General features: G+C 44.0%; 2 protein-coding genes across 2 annotated transcripts in view; both read left to right on the top strand.

Moving 5' to 3' along the window:
• The window catches only part of LOC138768859 (IgGFc-binding protein-like), a 68,999-nt gene extending 48,165 nt beyond the window's left edge, over positions 1–20,834 (top strand). Inside the window, exons 3-20 of the mRNA XM_069946826.1 lie at positions 82–425; positions 3,108–3,990; positions 5,031–5,365; positions 6,423–6,990; positions 7,438–8,036; positions 8,299–8,875; positions 9,861–10,450; positions 11,231–11,783; positions 12,382–12,584; positions 12,853–12,994; positions 13,160–13,491; positions 15,358–15,916; positions 16,023–16,624; positions 17,169–17,730; positions 18,918–19,507; positions 20,039–20,603; positions 20,714–20,761; positions 20,821–20,834. Of these exons, the coding sequence (XP_069802927.1) occupies positions 82–425; positions 3,108–3,990; positions 5,031–5,365; positions 6,423–6,990; positions 7,438–8,036; positions 8,299–8,875; positions 9,861–10,450; positions 11,231–11,783; positions 12,382–12,584; positions 12,853–12,994; positions 13,160–13,491; positions 15,358–15,916; positions 16,023–16,624; positions 17,169–17,730; positions 18,918–19,507; positions 20,039–20,603; positions 20,714–20,761; positions 20,821–20,834 (8,066 nt within the window). The remainder of the gene's footprint in view (positions 1–81; positions 426–3,107; positions 3,991–5,030; positions 5,366–6,422; positions 6,991–7,437; positions 8,037–8,298; positions 8,876–9,860; positions 10,451–11,230; positions 11,784–12,381; positions 12,585–12,852; positions 12,995–13,159; positions 13,492–15,357; positions 15,917–16,022; positions 16,625–17,168; positions 17,731–18,917; positions 19,508–20,038; positions 20,604–20,713; positions 20,762–20,820) is intronic.
• Positions 20,835–20,840: 6 nt separating this feature from the next.
• LOC138769813 (alpha-tectorin-like) lies at positions 20,841–23,955 on the top strand. The gene is made up of 4 exons (XM_069948501.1): positions 20,841–20,913; positions 21,170–21,547; positions 22,058–22,341; positions 23,805–23,955. Exons 1-4 carry the CDS (start codon positions 20,872–20,874, stop codon positions 23,812–23,814), a joined length of 714 nt encoding a protein of 237 aa, XP_069804602.1. The 5' UTR covers positions 20,841–20,871; the 3' UTR covers positions 23,815–23,955.
• The last annotated feature ends 1,620 nt before the right edge of the window (positions 23,956–25,575 follow it).

Raw genomic sequence — 25,575 nt, 5'->3', positions numbered from 1 at the left:
CTGACTACAACATGTAGAAAAACAAAATATTCCAATTCTTGTTTGATTTTCATCTAATTTTTCTTCTTTCTCCCTCCCCAGCCCTGTGCACAGCCGGAGTCCCTGGAACAGAGTTCATCACGGCTTTCATGCAGAACCATAACAGAAGTTCCGGCAATCCCACCCTCAGCCTGTCTATCACCGCCTTACAGGACAACACCGCAGTCAGTGTCAGGATCAATACCATCAGCGCCAATTCATTCAATCCAAGGTTTAGCTTAAAAAAACTGGAGAAAAACACAATTGAGCTTCCATCTAAGATCCAGCTGATGGATTCTGTCAGTTCCTCATATGTTGTGTCAGTCACGTCCAATAATCCGGTATCGGTTGTTTCCATGAATTCCAAGCCACAATCCTCGGACAGTGCATCTTTATTTCCATTGACGGTATGAAAACTTCCAGTAAATTTATAGAAAAGATTCTTTACCATAGATAGAATATTTATGGTTTTGGATCCATCTTTTTTGATGGTGGCCTCAGTATCCTGTGCTTCCTACATTCTCTCCTTTACTTTCCATACTCTGTCCTTTTTCCATCCTCAGACCTTCTTCATACGTTGTTAGTCATCATCAGTTTCAAGATTAAATACCCCCAAATCTCTGGGTCACTAATCTGTACAATAAGGCCCCTAGACCAAGTCATGGAGTCATGATGATACCATTAAGATGCAATGTTCCTACTGATTCTGTGTAGGCAGCTGCTCAGTCTTTATCCACCACTGTTCCTCGTCCATCTTCTGGACATGGCCCAATTATTCCAGGATTTAATAAAGCAGATGCCTTCATCTTTCAAGATTTTGATCCAAATTCTAGATTTTTAGATCTACTCTCAATACCTCAGTGGATCATACACAGATTACTGCAAGAGTAATATCTGTACCCCGGCTGTGGTGCCCATTATCAAAGCGTACCTTGGAGCAAGGACCATATGTCTGTAAAAAATGCATTATGGGTCATGGAAATAGAAATCAAACAACAGGCCCTTCTGTCCCAGTTGGTAAAAGCAATTACTAAATTGAGGCACCCGACTGGATCACTTCTATAGGGCCCTTATGGTCTATGTATATCATCACTATATCTGGCTACATACTGTATATATCCTGGGGCTCTGGGATTTCTATAGTAGGATGCCCCCCTAACATGATCTAGAGCCTAAAGCTGTGTAGATTCTTAACTAACATTCATACTACAGATATTTTCGGATACCACGGACGCGTCGGATCCCATTGAGCCTTTGTATCGATGAGAAATAAACCACAGCCAACAGTTATTCATCTATAGAAAGATCACGGGGAGGAATACTGCAGCTATCATTTGAGTCATCTTCTGTAAATATGGCCACCTTTAGCCTTTAGTCAACAAAGTTATATATTTTCCAATATTTTACATGCAAGATATTTTTCTAATGGTTCATTAGATGTAGAACAACCTGTTTTACGGCTGTGCTTTTATGTTGTGAACCTTGGAAAGGGAGTTTTTGCAATGCGATGAATGTGAACTATGCTCTTAATAATGTTTACTTAGCACTATATTATTGTACAATGTTGCTGGCAGATAGTGAAGGGATAACATGACACACACATACACACACATACATATACACACACACACACACACACACATACATATACACACACACACACGCACACACATACACACACACATACACACATACATATACACAAACACACACATACATACATACACACACACATACATATACACACACACACACACACACACATACATATACACACACACACACACGCACACACACACATACACACACACACATATACACACACACACACACATACACATACACACACACATTATCTCATTTAGATCTTTACTGCTATCTGCTTGTGTTTTTTTAGGGGGGGAAAGCTATAGTTTTCATTGCCACTTAGGTTAACATTACAAAAAGTAGTATTCTACCCTGCCTGAGGGGGGAGCGGTCGTACTTTAACATTTGTGGGCTAAGATGGAGGAACAGCATCAGAGCTATGGTGGGACCTAGGTTTACAATGATCCCATTGCTTTCCTTCCGGCCAGAGATTTGTGTCTTAGATGTCATAGCTTTCAAGACCTGCATCTGCAATAGGAAACTGTAGCTCAATTTTTTTAATTTCAACATTTTTAAGAATCCCACCAGCTTGAACTCAACCAATATGAACATTATCGGTCAGGGGAGAAAGAACACAGGGATAAGCACCACACTCTGCATGGGATATTCCTTAAAATGCCTTTCACGCCAAATAAATTTTTATCCATTTTATGTAGTCTGGTCCTGAACTCCTTGCCTCATGCTTGGCTTTCCATACCAGAGTGTGGCGCAGGGGAACCTTTTTCACAAAAATTGTACAGCCTTCTCATCATAGGTGTGGAAACAGGGGACTGCTCTGTGGGATATTAAAGGGGTAGTCCGGTGGGAGGGGCATTTTTTTCCTGGGGCCGGGGAGGAGGTGGCTGAGGGAAACGACATCCACTCACCTCCTTGGTTCCAGCGGCGGGTCCCGCATCGCAGCGCTCCGGGCCCCGGCCGCTTCCATGTTGTCTGACACGGGCCCGAGACGTGACATCTCAGGTCCAAGTTTCAAGTCCGCTCAGATATCACCTCCTTCACTGAGTGGCTGAGTGGACCTGAGACGTATCGTCTTAGGCCCGCGTCAGACACCAGGAAGCGGCCAGGAAGCGGGGACCCGAGCGCTGCAATGCGGGACCCGCCGCTGGAACCAAGGAGGTGAGTGGACGTCGTTTCCCTTAGCCACCTCCTCCCCGGTCCCAGGAAAAAATGCTCCCCCCCGCCGGACTACCCCTTTAATGCTCACTTTGCTGTGATGAGATTGTGGTGAACCATTGGTCTCATCAATACTGTAGGTGAATATCTCCAGCTATTTTCCACAACTAACTCCTCTGTGCCAAAATTTGATGCAGCAAAAAGATATATCAATATGTAAACTTCATTCCCTTGAGCGTCCACCATCATCCATGACTGGGGTTTTATGTTGATCATATTGTTCATTCCACGCTTCCATGTAATTGTCCCTCATCATTGTTTCTCTATAGGAGTTGGGAACAGAATATTACATTATTACTCCCCCTGAAGGGTCATTTAAAGAGTTCGCTATTATTACAAAAGAGCCTACAACGCTGACCATATTCCCGACTGGAGTGTTGTCTTATTCTGGTAAAAACTACAGCAAAGGAAAGTCCATTACAGTCTCACTTGAGAGCTATCAAGCAACTCAGTTCCAAAGTGAGGATGACCTTAGCGGCACCAAAGTTCTGTCAAGCAAGCCAATTGCTGTTCTGAGTGGCCACACCTGCTCCTATAAGTTCACCAAGTGCAATCATGTCTATGAACAGCTGCAGCCCACATTCATTTGGGGAACAAAGTTTTTCATACCAACTGTATCATTCCAGACCAAGTATGATCTCGTGTATGTCACAGCTGCCACCCAGAACACCCTTGTGACCTATCAAGCTGGATCCCAGGAGAACAGCAAGGAACTAGATGCTGGAGATGTCATGGAAGTTCAGCTCAAGGCGAATGCTCCACTATTCATTGACTCAACAGAAGGCATCCAAGTCATGTATTATAGTGCTGGTGGCCGCAAAGGAACAGCAGAATACGACACATTTCTTATGACCGTCCCAGATGTGACATCCTTTTGTACTTCATTCCAAACTCTGGCTCTGGAAGAATTTAGCAATGAAGCCATTCTTGTTGCTAAGACGTCTGAAGTAGAAAGCATAACTGTGAACAAAGCTTCTCTAGAGAACATCGAGTGGAGCCCAATTCAAGGAACTGAGTATTCCTGGGGGGAATTCCCAATGACGTTACGTTCCAACCAATTCGTCTTTGAGAGCAGCAAAAGTCCCTTCAGTTTGAGTGTTTTTGGGATATCCAACCTAAACGCATTTGGTGAAATCGCTACTTGCATCGCTGGTAAGTTGATTTGACCTCTCATTCACCAGATCCTTCCTTTCTAAGAGCCCTATTCCACAGGAACGTGGAATAATCAGCCGAATCGGCCCCATTCGGCCGATTATCGCTCGGTGGAATGGAGAGAATGATCAGCCGATGATCGTGTCATTGGCTGATCGTTCATTTAGGGCCAGACCTAAAATCATCGTTCCCCCACCGCGCATCGCTACGGTGGAATAGCGGTGCGCGGCGGGCGACCGACGATTTGAGAAGCGCAGCATACATTACCTGCCCGGGCTTCTCCTCCGCACCGTCTTCCTCCCCGGGTCCCGCACGCTCTAGCTTCAGAATGGCCAGTCCCAATCACAGGCCGGGACCGCTGCGGTCTGTGATTGGCTGAGCGGCCTGTCAGCTGACAGGCCATTCTAAAGCCATACCGCGCGGGACTCGGGGAGGAAGACAGAGCGGAGGAGAAGCCCGGACAGGTAATGTATGCTGCAAGGACATCGGTAACGATGTCCCTGCAGCCCTCACTCATCGATCATCAGCCCGTGGACTAGGCCCAGTAAACGAGCGACGATCTAGCAGATCGGCGCTCGTTTACATAGTTGATCGGGCCCTGCTCAGCCTGTGGAATAGGACCCTAAGGGTATTATTACACGCAGAGATTATCGGCTGTACTTGACTGATTACCAGCTGTTGTGGCCGATAATCATTTTGTGTAATAGATCATGTTTTAAATCAACGATCAGCTGACATGCAGGATATTTATTTAAAGCATGACCTAAATTTAGTTAACGATAGCAAAGGTCTGCTGGCTGTTGCTCTGTGTAATAGTAACGACAGCAGCAGACGACCACTCTCTCCTAAGGGCCACTCAAACAATCTAAAGATCATCAGGGCAGCCCCTCCCGCTGCTTCTTGGAGCCCTCACGCTGAATGTCTGTGTGTGTAATAGCATAGACAGTGCACAGGGAATGAGGAGCAAGCAAGCAAGCACTGACCTACTTTAAGCTATATTCCCTTTATGTAATAATAAAAAAATTCTATTCATTATTTAGGCTCCTCCAGACCATCATGTAGCCAAATCACCTGCAGGAAAAAAGAAGTCTGTAAAATCGATCATGGTAAAGCTGTTTGCCAAGGAACTGGAGAAGCCACTTGCTGGGCATGGGGAGACCCGCATTACCACACATTTGATGGGAAGAACTATGATTTCCAAGGCACATGCACTTATACTATGTCCAGAACCTGTGATCCCGACCTTCCATTCTTTAATATTGAGACTATGAATGAAAATCGAGGCTCATCTCATGTGTCGTACCTTAAATCTGTAAACATCCAAGTTTACAATTATAATATCACTGGCGTCAGGTCTGAATTTGGAGTAGTGAGGGTAAGTGTATAGTATTTCTATGAATAGTCAGGTCAATCACCTCTGTTTCTTGATGAGTCACCAGGAGAACTCAAAGATACAAAGTATAATAAATCAACATTATTTATCAAATTTTACTAATGGTTTAACACCAAGACTTCTAAGACCCTTACTGATCCTGAACATTAAAGGTCTGCAGCACTGGTATAACACTGCATTCCCTTCATTGTATCTCCTTGTCAGCTGGCTCCCCGTAGAACAGTGATATAGCTGTTACTGTAGTCAATGAAGCCAGCTGTCGCTTCCAGCACTGTGAGGTGACTGGGAGCACCACAGGGGAGAACTATGGAGGGGTCATGGCACAACACTAGAGCAGCATATTCCCCATTCTAGAGGCTGAACCTCCATGGATCAAAAAGTGATAGTATATCCTTTTAACACTTCTATACTGACACAGCTTGTTTCAATTAAAGTGTCACTGTTGTTTTGAAAAACTTTTGGCATGTTCACACCTGTACCGATCATGAGAACGAGTGGGAAGAGGATCGTGCTGCAGTGTCTCCTCTCCTGGTTCTGTGTCACAAGATATGAGTCGGGCTCTATAGACTTCCATAGGCAATCAGACAGAGGCCGACCAATGACGCAGACCGATCAAAAACTTTTGACATGACATGTCAAAAGTTTTTTAAAACAGAAGGTACACTTTAAAGTTGTTTTTTTATTTTATTTTTTTTAAATAATCCACCCCCATATGCAAAAATATACCATTGTTACACCAACTTTCCACCAGACTGAGAAAAGTTTAAGGGCCCTAGGCCAAGTATTTTGTGATGTTATCCCACCTCTGCGACCTCCTACCCCATGTGTCCACCTTTCTTAGCCATATGTGTGAAGCCCTCACCAGTTATGCATATGGCTGTTATGGAGAATCTACTGGTTCTTACCAAGAGAGTCACACACATTTATAGCTACCTCTTCTCATCCATCAGTGCTATTGGGTGGTTTAGACTGCAGGGCAAACGTCAGACACACTCAAAAATCCTTTTATTTAATTTTCTCTGATTTCTTCGTTTAATAGGTAAATAATCAGATTGTTCAGCTTCCCATTTACCTCAATAACAATAAATTGACAATATTGCAAAGTGGAACGTCCTTAATTCTTCAGACAGACTTTAAGCTCAAGCTCATTTACGACTGGAATATCCTCCTGAAAATTACAGTTCCCAGCAGTTATTATAGCTCTGTTTGTGGTCTATGTGGAAACTACAATGATAAACCAAATGACGACCTTAGCAGTAATGGAACGGCCTTAACCCCAATAGCTTATGGCAAACTGTGGAAGGTTAAAGATAACATCGATGAAAATTGCCATGATGACTGCAATGGAGATTGTGTAACCTGCACCAATGACAACAAAAGACTCTATGGAAGCAATCAGTATTGTGGCATTCTCACCCAGAGTAATGGACCCTTTAAAGCTTGCCGTGGAAAAATTGATCCCCTTATATATAAAGAAAATTGCATATATGATATGTGCCTCAATGATGGTTACAATCAGATCCTGTGCCAGACGTTAAAGGCCTACAGTGACGCATGTGCCAGGGAAGGCATAAGGGTTGATGACTGGAGAAATGTTACCAATTGCCGTAAGTAGAACCTCAAGATCTTCTTCATATAGATAAACAAAACGAAAGGTACTTCTTGGCATTAGATAACTGTTACCTGGCTCATTTTGTAAGGATTTGCAATCATTTTGGTAAAAACCACTAGTTGATATAGACTTCTAAAGTATATACTTTGATATTGTTACATTGCTCTCTTCGTTCTTTTGAGCAGACTCAAAAGCAAATTTAGCTAGATGACTAGGCCCACGGGCCTTAGAAAGCTCATAGCGATCTACATAAATATGCACAACACAGGAAACTCACTGTGGCTAAAAGGGAGCCCTAGATTGCTCAAGAGTTTGAAGGTTAGAAGATCTCATTGGCATCTCCGTTTAGTAAAAAAAAAAAATTTTTAATTGCTTTTTTTTCCAATTATGGTGTATTGATGTTCTTACCAATATCACGGTCCATTTTGTAATTTTTCTTCAGCCATGGATTGTCCTGGTAACAGCACCTATAAATCTTGTGGAAGTGCCTGCCCAGCTACCTGCTTGGATCCAAAAGCTCCATCAACATGCAATGAACCTTGTGTCGAAGTCTGCGAGTGTGACGCAGGATTTGTGATGATTGAAGGAACATGTCAACCAAAGCAAAATTGTGGCTGTTTTTACAACGGCCTTTCCATCAATCCAGGCGACTCATTTTGGGATGATCCCAACTGTAAGAAAAAATGTCTCTGCAATCCAACTACTCGTAAAGTTGAATGCAAGAATACTAAGTGCGCAAATGGACAAACTTGCTCTGTCGTTGATGGAATTCAAGATTGTTATACAACCAAATTTGCCACCTGCTCAGGTTCAGGGGACCCTCACTATGTCACCTTTGATAACTTCCATTATGACTTTCAGGGAGCTTGCCAGTACCTGCTGTCAGGCCTTTGTAAGAAAAGAAATGACGTACCCGACTTTAAGGTTATTGTGTTGAATCAAAATCAAGGAAACCTTCTTGTATCTTATAACACCGCTGTGATCCTTAGAATATTTGGCATAGAAGTCCAAATCCGCAGAGAATTCCCAGCAGCAGTTTTGGTAAGTTCATACTATGGATTATGGTAATGTGACAAGATTAATAAGATTTCTTCAGCTGCAGTATGCTGTGATAACGCCTCCTGCCTTCTCCATGGAAGATCGGTGAGGCCTTTTTCTTTAATTATATAAATCTTTTTTTTTTTTTTTTTTTTGCCAAGATGCATAATTTACAAACTTCATTTTAAGAAACATACCTGCTCATTGGGAAGAGTTTTTTTTTTTTTTTAATACATTTTGACTAACTTGAGATGTTTTATTTTAGGTGGATGGAATAAAGTCCAACATTCCGGTAGCTTTGCGGCCTAAGTTTGGTAATATCAACATCTTCCAGTCTGGGAGACAATGCATTGTCCAGACCAACATTGGAATCCGTGTGGCATTTGACTGGGATGCCAGAGTTGGTGTGACTCTCCCCTCAACATACTCTGGATCCGTGTGCGGTCTCTGTGGAAACTTCAATAATAATTCTACAGACGAGCTGATTGATCGTGATGGCAACTTTCAGCCTGATGTTCCTTTATTTGGTCACAGCTGGAGAGAAGGTCAGAATTCTGACCAATGCAAAATTGTCAAGGGAGGAAACTGCACCAAACTTCTTCAACTAGAAAAAGTGCAGAAGAAGAACTTGAAGGAGTGCGGCATGGTACTTGACACCAAGGGTCCTTTTAGAAATTGCCATTCTGTGGTTGATCCTCAAACTTACTTTCAGGATTGTGTCTACGACATGTGCGCATATGGTGAAAGGCAAGACCTCATCTGTAAACTGCTGACCGGATATGCTGCCGCATGTCAGGATGCTGAAGCTGTCATCTATGACTGGAGATCAGACTTCATCTGTCGTAAGTATATTCATAATCTATAGCTGCATTTCTCAAAACTAAGTTAAAAATAGTTACTGTACCCACTATCTAGAATTCAATTGTAATGTGGACAGTGCAAATCTAGAAACACACATTTCATATACCATCTATATGGTCAATAGTAATTAGTATTTTCAGTGGGAAACTCCATGTGGCAGACCCCGTGCATACCAGAGCCCCAAAAAGATAGGGACCCCATGTATACACACTTAAGGGGGGATTTATCAAGATGTGCCCCTGGCGTATGCCTCAGAAAAGGGGAAGATGATCCCCTGGCGTATGCCACAAAAAAGGGGCAGATGATCCTCTGGCGTATGCCACAAAAAAGGGGCAGATGATCCCCTGGCATATGCCACAAAAAAAGGGGCAGATGTGCCCCTGGTGTATGCCACAGGAAAGGGGCAGATGTGCCACTGACGTATGCCACAGAAAAGGGGCAGATGTGCCACTGACGTATGCCACAGAAAAGGGGCAGATGTGCCACTGATGTATGCCTCAGAAAAGGGGCAGATGTGCACCTGGCGTATGCCATAGCCCCTGCGCAAGCTGTATCCCTACTCGCCTGATGGGGGAGGGTGCAGAAAGGTGTGAAGGAAGACACTTTAACAGGCCACAGCATACAATAAAAGGGTTGCAGGTAATCTTCCCCTTGATAACAGTGGCTGCATCCAACGAAACGCCGTTTTCTCTGCGAACTAAATAAACATTGCTGGAAGATTACCTGTGAACCTTTTATCCTATGTTGTGCTCCATTGGAGTGTGGTGCTCCCGAGCAGGTGTAGATTTGTACCGCAATGCTTGAGCCAGGAAAAAGAGGGAAGGGCAAGTGTCCACCTTAGTTCACAAAACTCTTCCATGTACACAAGGCCTCCTCTACCATGTACACTATAGCAGAAATAAAAATAAAAGACAAAAGAAATAAAAGCATAATTTAATACAAGTCTTTATTGTGTTTAATTTGCAGCGATGTCCTGCCCCTTGAACAGCAGATACAATGTGTGTGTCAGCGGCTGTCCTTCCACCTGCCTCTCCTTGTCACTGTCTACAAAATGTGATGCCACCTGCAGAGAAGGCTGTGCATGTCAGGAGGGCTATGTTCTCAGTGGTACAGAGTGTGTGCCCTTGTCTCAGTGTGGATGTGTCTATAACTCTCAATATTACAAGTCTGGGGACATCTTCTATCCAGAAAACACTTGTGAGAAGAGATGTACCTGCAACAGTGGAGGGACTGTCACCTGCGAGTCCACCTCCTGTGGTCCCTATGAAGTATGTAGCATTGTCAAGGGTGTGCAAAGTTGCAATCCTGTGGGAAATGCCGTCTGCTCCGCCATTGGGAGAACAACCTTTAATACATTTGATAATTTCGGATATGATTTCAATGGAAACTGCTCTTACATATTGACGGAGACCTGCCTGACCGAAGGGTCGACATTGACTCCCTATGTCCTCCGAATCAGGAACATAGAAGGCTCAGTGACCACCAGCAAGAAAGTCATGCTTGAAGTCTACAATTATAATGTTACTCTTTTACAAGGAACTGAAAACACAATCCTGGTAAGATCATTGTTGTTGAATATTGTATAATATATGGCCTACTTATAACTCTTACAGGGGTACCCCCATTATATGCATTTATGGCATATCCGGAAATCCTGGACTCACACCTATAGGAAGGATGGGTTCTGGCGAGGCTCATGGTGCATGATTTCCTGCCACTGCAAGCAGGGCCTGGCTCAATGAGTCCTATAGACTTCACAAAGAGAAGCTCAGGCAAGCAAAGTCACCATAACAATGAACCATTGAAGGCAAGGAGCCTGCAAACAACAGGTCCACATCCACATTATACCATGGTCCTATCATTTGCCGATTTACATCCATGTATCATCTATACAGGTCAATGAGGCAGGACGTGGTTGTTGATGGGAATTCGGCTGCCATATAATTACAGTACTTGGTACACTTCCAGGTTATGTGGAGTTACATATAACATACCATTATAAATCATTTCACTCTCCAAACACTCATTGTTTGTCATTGATCCCTCTGATGGTTGTTATCCATCTTATTAGTGAACGTACCCCAATATATAGTGACAGCTCCCCAGAAGACCAACTCTACAAGACACCCATCACTGATCTAAAACACCTTTTTTGCCCTATCATTTGGGAGGACCAACTCTCTAGAAGACCACTTTACTGCAATCGTGTGTGGTTGTCTCAGCGAGGTTGTCCAAGATCATTGTGGGCCAGTGGCAGAGGTTTGGGTGGACATCAGATATTGTGAATGATAAACCCTTCTGGCAATAATAAGTGACGACTTCATGTCTTTAACCAGGTAAATGATATTCTTCGCAATGTCCCATTCGAGGTGGAGGCCGGTCTGCTCAGGGCTGATTATCAGGGTGGCGGACTCGTCCTTAAAACCAACTTTGGCTTAATCATCACTTTAGACAACGCAGTTCATGTAACTATTCCCGCGACCTATCACAACCAGACTTGTGGTCTGTGTGGAAACTACAATGACAACAATAAAGATGACCTTAGTCCATATGGTGATGATGCTGCATCATTCGCTGATTCTTGGAAAGAACCAGAAGAATATTGTCTTACAAATGAAATCTGCACAGGAGTTAACCAAACATGTCCCGACTGTCCCCAATCATTACGGAAAATGCTTAGTGGGGAAAATTTCTGTGGAATTCTGACTTCTCCAAGTGGTCCATTCTCACCGTGCCATGACACCATTGACCCTAAAGTCTACCTGACAAGCTGTGTTAATACACTTTGTATGAAAACTGGAGAACTTTGTACGATTCTTCAAGGCTATGCAAAGCTTTGTCAGGATGCGGGTATAGCTATAAAGTCATGGAGGACACAAAGCTTTTGTCGTAAGTACTGGATTCATACATTCACCACATGTGAAGACAGAGTTTTCTAACTTCATACAATAACGCCAGATCTCCACTTTGTTGTCCCTCACTAGCCATGTCCTATACCGTTCAGTATAAAACAATACTGTTTCTAAAAATCCTACTCAGCAATTATTGTCCAATCTATTTGGATCTGTCATTACAAAGTATCCCCCCCCCCCCCTTAAACAAGATGCATCCATGCAGCTTTAATCACACTTGAATGTAGAGGAGTATGTAACATCAGATGCAAATATAATGCTAAACTAGTGGAACATCAGTGGTGATCTACAGTTTTGCACATAGACAGGGCCTGATTATGGTGGCTGGTTATTTTTTTGGGCCCCCAATTACACCTTTAAGGCAGTGAACCCTACCTCACCCCTATAGTAAGCTACATTCAGGAGAGGATACCAAGCATATCCATGGCCCAGCAGTTCCATTCAGGACTTCTGTGAAAAGAGGGAATCTAAGAATATGTGTGTTATGCTTCCAATAATCCAGAATGTTGTTGATAATAAAGTGAAATAAGTATGGCTGTCCACTGTGTAACTCCCATCCGCTCTGATGTTTCCAGCATACAGCTGCTCCCAGAACAGTCATTATGAGCTCTGCGCTGAGGTTTGTTCCACCAGCTGCTCTTCCCTCTTTGACATAACCAGCTGTCCAACAACCTGCTCCGAGGGCTGCCAGTGCGACCAAGGGTATTTCTTCCAGAATGGGCGCTGTGTGACCCCAGACTTGTGTCACCGATGCATCTTAAACTCAACATTTTACCAGGTGAAGAGATGACAGAGACTCGGCAACTCTCTGATGACATGGTGATAACATGGTTGCTCTGATGTCGTTATACTAATGGCTACATCTAGCTTCCATGCATCATGTCTCTCCTCTTATTCTCCTTCTTTCATCTTTATTCTGCCCCATTCACCTGTAACCTCTCTCCTTCTTTATCCATTTCTTCCTCCTCTCTTGCCTTTATTTTTCTGTAACTTTCTACCTTGTTGAAATAGTTTAAGATTTGAATGTTGTTTTTGCTTTTCTGCAGGTCAATCAAACCATCATCTCAGAAGACTGCAGCCAGTCCTGTACTTGTACATCTCGACATGTGATGGTTTGTGAGCCATACGGCTGTGCTTCTGATGAAGTCTGTACAATCCTAGATGGAAAAGTCCAATGTATTAATAAAGGTCAGGCAATGTTTGGTAACAACACTGGAAAGACATATTATATCTATCCCTACATGATTTTCTCTAAGTAAAGTTGTGTATGGTAACATCGGGAAATACCCCCACCTGCTATAGAAGGATGAGTTACTGCGTGTTAGAGACATTTTCTTATTTTCATTTTCCTAGATCCTTGCAAGTCAGTATCATGCAGAAACAAAGAGCATTGTGAGATCAACGATGGCAACATTGCAGTTTGTGTTCCGGACTATACAAGCTCTTGTACTATCTGGGGAGATCCGCACTTTACAACCTTTGATGGTTACAACTTTGACTTCCACGGCACTTGTGCATATATCCTGGCCACATATGTTGGATCTGATACAACCTTGGAGTCTTTCCATATTGAGGAAAAGAATGACAATCGGGGAAGTCCAACATCCTCCTCTGTCAGACTGATCAATATCCTTGTATACAACTTCAACATTTCTTTTGTGAAAGATGAGCCCGGGCAAGTGCGAGTAAGTGCCCCTCACTCCTATCCATGCCTGCGCGGCTACTACAAAGACCAGTTATGCTTGCTGTAAAGTTCTAGCTGCTGTGTGACAATTCCCTGCCAAAAGGAGATGTAGTATACAAAAGGAGGCATTGAAGGGATAGCCTAGGGAGGATGCCCTCTCACTATATGCTGACTAGACCATGTGGATATCAGAGGGGGGTGTACCACTTGAGACCCCTCTGTGTTTCATTAAAGCTGCATGCACTATGGCTGATATGGTGCCTCCATGCATAACATTGAAAGCTATTAATGAACATTCAATGTAGGGCTGGGCGATATGGGCAAAAAATAAAATCTCGTTTTTTTTTCAAAAATTTGGACGATTCTCGATTTAAATCTCGATTTTTTTTCTTTTTTTGCTAAATAAACAGAACATTTTCTCCCTGCAGCATCAGATACTATTTTAATGATATTTCAGACAACAACTATATTGCTTTCCAGTGTAACAGAGCCCCCATATAGTATAGGAAATCATGTTTGTGCCTTCATCTACGTAGGGTGTAGTAATGGAGGTCTAGTGGATAAGGGGTGTAGTAGTGGAGGTATAGATGAGGGGTGACTGGGGAGACTGAGGGGGAATGGGGTGACACTGGGGGACACTGAAGGCGACTGGGGGGGGACACTGAAGGGGACTGGGGTGACACTGAAGGGGACTGGGGGGGACACTGAAGGGGACTGGGGGGGACACTGAGGGGATGGGGGGACACTGAGGGGACACTGAAGGGGACTGGGGGGACACTGAGGGGACGGGGGGGGACACTGAGGGGATTGGGGGGGACACTGAGGGGATGGGGGGACTGGGGGGACACTGAGGGGACACTGAAGGGGACTGGGGGGACACTGAGGGGATTGAGGAACTGGGGGGACACTGAGGGGATTGGGGGGGACACTGACGGGACTGGGGGGGACACTGAGGGGATTTGGGGACTGGGGGGGACACTGAGGGCATTTGGGGACTGGGGGACACTGAGGTGATTGGGGGGACACTGAGGGGACTGGGGGGGGGGACACTGAGGGGTGACTGGTGCAGCTGGGGGTGATTGGAGCAGGAGGGCACATACATGTCCTTCTCCTCCTCCTCTCACCTCCGCACACATGCTCTCCTCCCGGCCAGACATGGAGGTCCCGGGTCTGTGGAGGAGGAGGCCGCAGGGCTTACAGTAGGTGGTGATCGCGGCGCTGCGGGTCACGGAGCTATACAGCGGGAACGGGGATCTGCACTGAGCCCCCCCCCCCCCCCCCCATCCCGCTGTATAGCTCCAGGACCTGCAGCGCTGCGATCACCACCTACTGTAAGCCCTGCGGCCTCCTCCTCCACAGACCCGGGACCTCCATGTCTGGCCGAGAGGAGAGCGGGACGCTCAGTGGAGGGGGCGGGGGCAGGTCAGCGGCGGCGCTGTCAGTGGCTGGAGGCCGCCGGCACCGCCCCTCTAAAGCCTGGCCACCCAGCATCTTCTCCCCGCTCACCCACACCGCCCCTCTACGGCTCTCCCGCCGGCCCGCACCACAACCCACCTTCCTCTCAGCTCCTCTCCGGCACAGCAGCACGAAATGATTTTTTGTGAAAATCGAATTTACGATTTTCACAAAAAATCAAATCGATTTCAACGTTCTGGACGATTAATCGAATTAATTCGATTAATCGCCCAGCCCTAATTCAATGTATACCTAGATGCAGCCTCCTTCAGTGATGAGAGCTGATAGAAAGAAGATAGAAAATGATCCATTTCAGGAACTTGAATAAAAATGAAGGAATGTTGGTGAAATGTTGAGATCTGTTTCTTCTATATTCTGTGATTTATCTTTATTTTTGGTGTTTTTTTCCTAGCTAAACAATGAAATTCAAAATCTTCCTCTCATTAAAGAGAAATTCACTGTCACTCAAAGTGGATCATCCGCAGTCCTGAAAACGATCTTTGGTCTAACAGTTGAATATGATTACAACCAGCATGTGGAAATCACCATCCCAAGTAGCTATTATGCCACCACTGGAGGTCTCTGCGGAAACTTCAATGGTAACCCTCGAGATGACAAAGTATCTCCTGACAACAAGCAAATGGCCGTGATAACCAAGTGGGCACAGTCATGGAAAGTCTCTGAGGACAACGATTTCTGCTGGGACATTTGTCAAGGAAGCTGTTCTGAATGCAATGAAACAATGAAGACCCTCTACGAAGGAGAAGAGTACTGTGGTCTTCTGGAGGTTGACGATGGACCTTTCAAGGATTGCCGTGATGCTGTCAGCACCGATATATTCCTCAACAACTGTGTCAAAGATGTTTGTAGCCATGAAGGGCTTGGCCTGTGTCAGGCTTTTGAAGCGTATGTTTCAGAGTGTAGGAAACAGGGAGTGCTTATCCCAAACTGGAGAAACATTACAGGATGCAGTAAGCTCAAATTTTATATTTTGTACACTTTTTAGTACTTTTGTGGACAAAATTATTATTGTAACATCATTGTTATTTCAAATGAATATTTTTTCTTCTCTGCTAGATATGGATTGCCCGGAGAACAGTCACTATGAATTCTGCGGTACTGCTTGCCAGGCCACATGCCTCGACAAAACCTTCCCACATCGATGCACAGAACCATGCCGAGAGACATGCCAATGCGATGAAGGATATGTTTTTAGTGCTGGTCGATGTACTGATGTCACAACGTGTGGTTGCGTCCACCAGAATCTTTATTACAAGCCCAACCAAGAGTTCTGGTCTGATGATAAGTGCAGAGTTCGCTGTAAATGTAACCCCGTTCTAGGAATGGTGGTGTGTGCAGATCAAACATGCCAAGACACGGAAAGATGTATGCTGAGAGGTGGGGTCCGAGACTGTTATCCAGTAAGCTACTCCACATGTGTCAGCACGGGAGATCCTCATTATACAACATTTGACGGAAGGAGGTATGACTTCATGGGGACATGTACCTATCAGCTGACTGGATTGTGTCCTTCTATGGATCCTAACCTCACCCCTTTCCAAGTCAAAGTTCAAAATGAGAGAAGGGGCAGCAAAACCGTCTCCTACACAAAGTCAATGACCTTAGAAGTATACAACAAAACCATAACACTGACCAGAGACTATCCACATAGAGTTCTGGTGAGTAGATTACTGGTATATGTTGTGATTTATACTTGTATCTGGTTGCAATGAAAGGAAATTAAAATGTATGAGACCTTTGATCTCCAGGGTATAACACTACCTTGATGACTAGGGCATATATAAAAGAGTAATGGTGGACGTTATATTGTAGTAGAGGCAGTCAGAGGCATATTGTAACTTGAGGTCCTGGAGCCTGATGTAAAATGTGTCCAGCAACCTCTTATCATAGGCCATGTAACACAATAATATTACCATACGTGCCTGGTCATACATCTCTGCACCGCCATAGCTGTGTCCTGCCCAGGTATGACAGCGACTTCTGTATCCCTACAGGTGTTTACCTTAGGAACAATTGTCCAGTTTGAGAGCTACCACTGCACTCTCACAGCTGTATCCCTGAAGGCAACAAAGATGGCTAGATACCTACACAAGGACAATTTATCTGAAATCTAAAGCTAGAATCTGCACATTGTACCTCACCATGTCTTTCCCATAAACTACACATAAAAACATTAAAATTGTTTAAAAATGTATGTTCCAGGTTAATGGAGTCGCCAAATTGTTACCTTTGTCCCTGGAATCCAACAGAATCAAAGCCTTCATGAAAGGAGAGCACGCTTTTATCAGGACGGACTTTGAGGTAACCATCAACTACAACTGGGACAATTATGGCCGAATCATGGTGCCCAACACATATGCGGAAGCCCTCTGTGGTCTGTGCGGAAACTTCAACCAGGATCCTAGTGATGACTTGCCCCTGAATGGCACAGAGGAAGATTTCATAAAGTTTATTGAAAACTATAGAGTTGGGGAAGCAACAGAGTGTGAAAGCGGGTGTGTAGGAAAGTGCGAAGACTGCACTAAGGAGGATTCACTGAAATACTCAGAAAAGAAGTATTGTGGCCTTATCAAGAAGCCGGACGGACCTTTCAGTCAATGTTATGAGGTCATCGACTCTACATCACATTTCACTGACTGCGTGTATGATAGCTGTCAATCTGGAGGCCAATATTCAGTTGTATGTGCAGCCATTAGCAGATATGTGTCTGATTGTCAAGGCAAAGGAGTAACTATAGAAGACTGGAGAAAAAATACAATCTGTGGTAAGTAAACTTTCTTGAGTTACAATAATAACTTGCCAATGTGAAGGTGAGCTGCAAATCCCATAGTGATCACTGACCAGGGTTTCATCGGATGCTCTCGTCTTTTTGGGCATGTAGCTTCTTTAGTGTCAAGGACCACAAACGCGAGAAGGTCATACACTGTGGTGCAGTCAGAGGGCCCCATACACATACCACAGGTTGAGAAGATAGTTATCTAGACATAACCTAATACACCCTATGTGTTCTGCAGTCAGACATAATCATTTGTTCTGAATGTAATTGAGGTACAATGATAGGTAGACAATGCAACCAGTGGACATCGACTATTCAGAGTAAGATTTTATTTAGGCATGTAGCTAATCTATGAACATCAGGAACCCCAAATTAAAGAAATCAAAAACCTCATGACTATGGTCATACATTGTGATGCACCTATAAAAAATACAGTCTGAAGTGAGAGGCACTACTACCTACCATGAAATCTTAGGCTGGGTTCACACTACGTATATATTTCAGTCAGTATTGTGGTCCTCATATTGCAACCAAAACCAGGAGTGGATTAAAAACACAGAAAGGATCTGTTCACACAATGGTGAAATTGAGTGGATGGCCGCCATATAACAGTAAATAACGGCCATTATTTCAATATAACAGCCGTTGTTCTAAAATAACAGCAAATACTTGCCATTAAATGGCGGCCATCCACTCAATTACAACATTATGTGAACAGAGCCTTTCTGTGTTTTTATGCCACTCCTGGTTTTGGTTGCAATACTGACTGACATATACTGACTGAAATATACGTAGTGTGAACGCAGCCTTAGGATACAAGTATCCTGAGAACTATGAGAACTAAGGCCAAGATTTACTGCTGCTAATGTGCACTACTTCTGCTGGATCCGAAGGGGCTTTGGTCAAAGAGCGTTACTTCAGATTGACCTACAAAGGTGCCAAAAGTGTGCCAACATTTTGGTTGCAAAATTTTGGTTTAAAGTAAGTCCCCCAATAGTTGTTCTAAAATTGACTTGATTAGACAGTCTTCAGATATGCCAATATTATCAATTAGCCTGTGATATCACTGTGATAAATCCAGCACATCTGTAGACTGTCTGCCATAAATTTCTGTGTCTACAAATAATGTGTCTAGTAAATCTAGGCCAAAGACTCTCTTCTTCTTCTCCTTTTAGAGCCAATCTGCCCTCCGAATAGCCATTACGAGCTCTGTGGACCCGGCTGTCATGCCACATGTTCCAACTCTGCCTCGGACTGTGAGAAGAGCTGCACGGAGGGATGCTATTGTGACAGTGGCTTTGTGCTCAGTGGAGACACATGTGTCTCCTTCTCTGAATGTGGCTGTGACTACAATGATACCTACTATCAGAGAGGCCAGACGTTTTATGTGGATGAACAGTGCAGCGAGCAGTGCCAGTGTACAGAGAATGGATTGGTCAAATGCCAGGCAGTATCGTGTGCCCCCAATGAAGAATGTAAAGTGGTCAATGGAGCCATTGGTTGTCATTCTAAGACAACTGGCACTTGTGTGACGGCAGGGAACCGTCTCTTCACCACATTTGATGGCCTTAGCTATAACCTTCAAGGTTCATGTTCCTATACCTTGACTGAGGTCTGCAGCGAAAACTCAAAACTTGGAAACTTTTCAATAGTTGCTGAGAGTGGAAACTTTGGAAAAGAAAACATAGTCGGGATACGATCATTGAAAGTGAATGTGCATGGGTATGAGGTTATCATTCATCGGGAGGCACAATGGATGGTGACGGTAAGCCATTAGATCTAACACATTCCAATATACTAATGTCCTTTGCTAACTCTCCCTTCCAGCATAAGGATGTATAATAAATAGGCTCCATTACCTTATAGTTAGTAATATTATTATTGTATCATGTTAATTACCTGTGGAGAATGACAGCAGTCTATTCCACCTTATACCTCCAGTGTTTCTCGTGCAGCACTGTTCATTGCAGCCATTTCTCTAATGTAAATCGATGTTTAATTCTGTGGTGAAATAGGCAGAATGAGACAAGTGCCACAAACGCACATTACTTTAGGTCTTACGCTGGAGACGGGAGCTATGGAGACGCAGTAGGGAGCTCCATGTCATTAGCACTTAGTACTAGTATTTATTTTGCAGGTTTTAAGGAATGCCCATTTAGAAATGATAGGCGAGAGGCTGTGCGCCCCATCTGGTTATTTGCCCCCAAGGCACTGCCCTAATCCCTGAATGTTCAGCCCATCTCTCTTCCTCATCTTTTAGAATAGTATACTAATATAGTCTGCATATATCTTACAGGTCAATGAGGAGATCCACATTTTGCCTTTCGTTCTGGATAATGGTAAAGTTAAAATCAGTCAAGAAGGCTCCAGTATGGTCCTCCAGACTGATTTGGAGGTGGTTGTCCGTTATGATACCATAAACTCTGTTCACATAACTCTTCCCTCTACCTATCAGAGTGCTATATGTGGCCTTTGTGGCGACTTCAATGGTCACTCTGATGATGACCTACGTCTACCATCTGGCCAGCTATCTGCTAGTGCTGAAGACTTTGGGGCAGCTTGGAGCACAAATGGAGACAGAGAAGACTGTAGATGTAAAGATAACTGTGAGGGATGCGATGACATGAGGTCGGCAATCTTCAGCCGATACAAGGCTTGTGGGCTGTTGCTGAAGGATGATGGACCATTTTCTGACTGTTATGAGCATGTCAACGTCACCGACTATTTTAACCAATGTTTGTTTGACATGTGTGCAAGTGATGGTCAAGCAGAGATCTTATGTCAAAGCCTTCAGGCTTATGTGACAGCGTGCCAGGCTGCTGGGGCCAACATAAAGTCCTGGAGGTCATCCGATTTCTGCAGTAAGTTCCTTCTTTACTACCTCACCTATTCTTAGTTATTCATGAGTCTGACCAGTAAGACCCCCATGTATGTACGGTATGGTTACATCTTGTCTCACTTTGTCTTGTAGGTTTCGTGTGTCCAGACAATAGCCATTATGAGTTGTGCCCTTACACTTGTGATGTTTCCTGTTCTGTGGTCTCAGCATCTACTTCTTGCACTCGGCAATGCTCGGAGGGTTGCCAGTGTGACGAGGGATATCTTTTTGACGCAGGTCGTTGCGTGTCAATGGAAAACTGTGGATGCTTTCACAATGGAAGATACTATAGTGTAAGTGGGAGCAGTGGAGGCTTTAAGTTGGTGCCTCTGTTGATGTCCTCCATTATGGGGTATTTTATAGTTCTATATAAAAATGCATTTATATACTGTCCAATCAACAAAGGGAAAGTATCATGTGCCACTGTCTAACTACAAATAATGGAGTGTCAAATTGGGGGTGCGCATTGTAGTTGGCCATTTTGAATCTCTCTATATGTATGTATTTATGTATCTATGTATTTGCTGATTTTCCTCTTTTCCTCTATAGCTTGGAGATTCTCTTGTGGCCTCGGACTGCCTCCAGCAATGCACATGTCAGAATGGTGGCTCGGTTGAGTGCACTCACTTTAACTGCTCGGATGCTGAGTACTGTGGTCTTCAGGAAGGAAAACAAGGCTGCTTTGACAGACGTGGCACTTGCACCCTGAGTGCTAATGGCAACTTGGTCTCATTTGACCATCTTTCTGGCTCTGTTGACCCTGACAACACCTTTGACCTTGTCTCTGTGTGCCAAGAGTCTGAAAGTTGGTTCCGAATTGTTGTGATTGCTCAGAGTTGTGCGGCAGGTGATAAATTTGCCATTTCTGCAGTCCATCTCTATTTCCCAGAATTCTCGGTTGCTCTACGTCCTGATGGACGGGCCTGGGTAAGATGATCTTCACCTATACATTTTTATGAATGATTTTGGCCATTCACATCTCCAGGTTAATAAGAGTAGGAGTCTTATTTGGAGTGTAAGGACATATAACAGAGGGGGATCTATAGCATCTATAGTTATCCTCATTCAGATCTAATCCAAAATACACAGGACAGGTAGGGTCTAGAAATCCCCAACCACTATATGGTGTAGGGAGAAGAAAGGTTTGCCTCTGCCCTGTCCCCCCCCCCCCAAATAACACAGCTTCCCCCATATGATTTATACCCTCCACACTGGACAGAACAGTTTAGTCTAAAGGTGTTGGAGCTAAACCCTTGACAATTGCATTCCTAAAGCCCCTCACAACACCTTCGGCCTCATGTCAAAGGTTATATATCATTGAGTGCAGGGTGTACTTGTCCTTTGTGCCTTCAGGAATATTTCTAGGTAAGGGACTCCAATCTTTCAACTATTATTAATTCTCTCACTAATACTGAGCCTTGTAAATTGATACTACAGCTGAATGGCCGGGCAAAGGAACTTCCATTCACGTCTGGAGTTGTGAAGGTAGAGTCCACGGACGGAGGTGTTCTGCTAACCAGTGGAGAGGAGCTGGAGTTCTCCATGAGCGCCCTGGGAGACCTGAGCCTCAGTGTCCACCAGAAGTTCTTGGGGTCCTTCTGTGGAGCTTGTGGCAACTTTAACAGAGAGAAATCTGATGATCTTCAGACTCTGAGAAGGACATCACTTCACAGCTTCTCTGAGTTCATAATCTCATGGAGAGCACAAGACTTTGTCAAATGGTAAGAACCAAGATCAGATTGTATCCATCTCCTTAGAATTATCACATTGAAATCATCGGTTATATTCACAATTATCAGACAATAACCATTATGTGACTTTTACCTACTTATAACCATCACTAATGATTGCCCCTTAGGCTGCATTCCCACATAGAATGCATGTACCGGAGTCCCCCTGCGCCCGGACAGCCTCTGTAATTAGATGCTGGGAGCGGGGGAGACTGTATTCATAAGCGCCGCACTGTAATGGATCAGCCGCGTGGTGCTGTTACTACAGCGCGGCGCTTATGAATACAGTCAGGGGGTCTCCGGTACATGCATTCCACGTCCGTGATCCGTCAGGATCACGGAACGTGGGAATGCAGCCTTATAATCCATTAGAGGGCTCTCACCTACTTATAAACATATAGCCATCACGTATAATTGCCCCTTATAACCCACACATATAGTCATCACGTATAATTGCCCCTTATAACCATCACGTATAATTGCCCCTTATAACCCTCACATATAGTCATCACGTATAATTGCCCCTTATAACCCTCACATATAGTCATCACGTATAATTGCCCCTTATAACCCTCACATATAGTCATCACGTATGATTGCCCCTTATAACCATCACGTATAATTGCCCCTTATAACCCTCACATATAGTCATCACGTATAATTGCCCCTTATAACCCTCACATATAGCCATCACATATAATTGCCCCTTATAACCCTCACATATAGTCATCACGTATAATTGCCCCTTATAACCCTCACATATAGTCATCACGTATAATTGCCCCTTATAACCCTCACATATAGCCATCACATATAATTGCCCCTTATAACCCTCACATATAGTCATCACGTATAATTGCCCCTTATAACCCTCACATATAGTCATCACGTATGATTGCCCCTTATAACCCTCACATATAGTCATCACGTATAATTGCCCCTTATAACCCTCACATATAGCCATCACATATAATTGCCCCTTATAACCCTCACATATAGTCATCACGTATAATTGCCCCTTATAACCCTCACATATAGTCATCACGTATGATTGCCCCTTATAACCATCACGTATAATTGCCCCTTATAACCCTCACATATAGTCATCACGTATAATTGCCCCTTATAACCCTCACATATAGCCATCACATATAATTGCCCCTTATAACCCTCACATATAGTCATCACGTATAATTGCCCCTTATAACCCTCACATATAGTCATCACGTATAATTGCCCCTTATAACCCTCACATATAGTCATCACGTATAATTGCCCCTTATAACCCTCACATATAGTCATCACGTATAATTGCCCCTTATAACCCTCACATATAGTCATCACGTATAATTGCCCCTTATAACCCTCACATATAGCCATCACATATAATTGCCCCTTCATCCTGACTTAGAGCCATACAGTGTGTAATGTTTTACCTGGTGATGTCTTCGCAGCGACTCCTGAAAACCAATAAGGACGGAGATGAGCGCCATTCCTCCGGTGTCTTGACCCTTCCCCTGCCGCTGCTCCCGCCCGTTACCTAAAATGTTACAATTTTATTAAACAAATTATAAAATTCTGCAGAATAAAATGTTTTCATTCAACATTAAAGTAAAAAAAAATTCTGACACATGAATTAGAATAAAGAATCTGCTGAATGTGATTACTGTATTATTATTATTACCAGGTGCTGCCGGGTATACACCGCCTGTCTGTCTGTCTGGTGAGTGTGGTGTACTCTGGTTACTGTATTATTATTATTATTACCAGGTGCTGCCAGGTATACACCGCCCGTCTGTCTGTATGGTGAGTGTGGTGTACTCTGGTTACTGTATTATTATTATTATTACCAGGTGCTGCCAGGTATACACCGCCAGTCTGTCTGTCTGTCTGGTGAGTGTGGTGTACTCTGGTTACTGTATTATTATTATTACCAGGTGCTGCCAGGTATACACCGCCCGTCTGTCTGTCTGGTGAGTGTGGTGTACTCTGGTTACTGTATTATTATTATTATTACCAGGTGCTGCCAGGTATACACCGCCCATCTGTCTGTATGGTGAGTGTGGTGTACTCTGGTTACTGTATTATTATTATTACCAGGTGCTGCCGGGTATACACCGCCCGTCTGTCTGTCTGGTGAGTGTGGTGTACTCTGGTTACTGTATTATTATTATTACCAGGTGCTGCCAGGTATACACCGCCCGTCTGTCTGTCTGGTGAGTGTGGTGTACTCTGGTTACTGTATTATTATTACCAGGTGCTGCCAGGTATACACCGCCCGTCTGTCTGTCTGGTGAGTGTGGTGTACTCTGGTTACTGTATTATTATTATTATTATTACCAGGTGCTGCCAGGTATACACCGCCCGTCTGTCTGTCTGGTGAGTGTGGTGTACTCTGGTTACTGTATTATTATTATTACCAGGTGCTGCCAGGTATACACCGCCCGTCTGTCTGTCTGGTGAGTGTGGTGTACTCTGTTTACTGTATTATTATTACCAGGTGTTGCCGGGTATACACCGCCCATCTGTCTGTCTGTCTGGTGAGTGTGGTGTACTCTGGTTACTGTATTATTATTATTACCAGGTGCTGCCGGGTATACACCGCCCATCTGTCTGTCTGGTGAGTGTGGTGTACTCTGGTTACTGTATTATTATTACCAGGTGCTGCCGGGTATACACCGCCCGTCTGTCTGTATGGTGAGTGTGGTGTACTCTGGTTACTGTATTATTATTATTATTACCAGGTGCTGCCAGGTATACACCGCCCGTCCGTCTGTCTGGTGAGTGTGGTGTACTCTGGTTACTGTATTATTATTATTACCAGGTGCTGCCGGGTATACACCGCCCGTCTGTCTGTCTGGTGAGTGTGGTGTACTCTGTTTACTGTATTATTATTATTATTACCAGGTGCTGCCGGGTATACACCGCCCATCTGTCTGTCTGTCCGGTGAGTGTGGTGTACTCTGGTTACTGTATTATTATTATTACCAGGTGCTGTCGGGTATACACCGCCCGTCTGTCTGTATGGTGAGTGTGGTGTACTCTGGTTACTGTATTATTATTAATTTTACCAGGTGCTGCCAGGTATACACCGCCCGTCTGTCTGGTGAGTGTGGTGTACTCTGGTTACTGTATTATTATTATTACCAGGTGCTGCCAGGTATACACCGCCCGTCTGTCTGTCTGTCTGGTGAGTGTGGTGTACTCTGGTTACTGTATTATTAT

Source organism: Dendropsophus ebraccatus, chromosome 12, assembly GCF_027789765.1.
Source record: "Dendropsophus ebraccatus isolate aDenEbr1 chromosome 12, aDenEbr1.pat, whole genome shotgun sequence".
In the NCBI taxonomy this organism is placed as follows: domain Eukaryota; kingdom Metazoa; phylum Chordata; class Amphibia; order Anura; family Hylidae; genus Dendropsophus; species Dendropsophus ebraccatus.
The sequence above is the reverse complement of the archived record's forward strand: the minus strand, read 5'-3'. Positions and strand labels throughout refer to the sequence as shown.

Coding starts and splice junctions, on each gene's coding strand:
- LOC138769813 (XM_069948501.1), top strand. CDS start 20,872: ATGGAAAACTGTGGATGCTTTCACAATGGAAGATACTATAGT. Junction 20,914..21,169: donor ACAATGGAAGATACTATAGT/GTAAGTGGGAGC, acceptor TTTCCTCTATAG/CTTGGAGATTCTCTTGTGGC. Junction 21,548..22,057: donor GTCCTGATGGACGGGCCTGG/GTAAGATGATCT, acceptor TTGATACTACAG/CTGAATGGCCGGGCAAAGGA.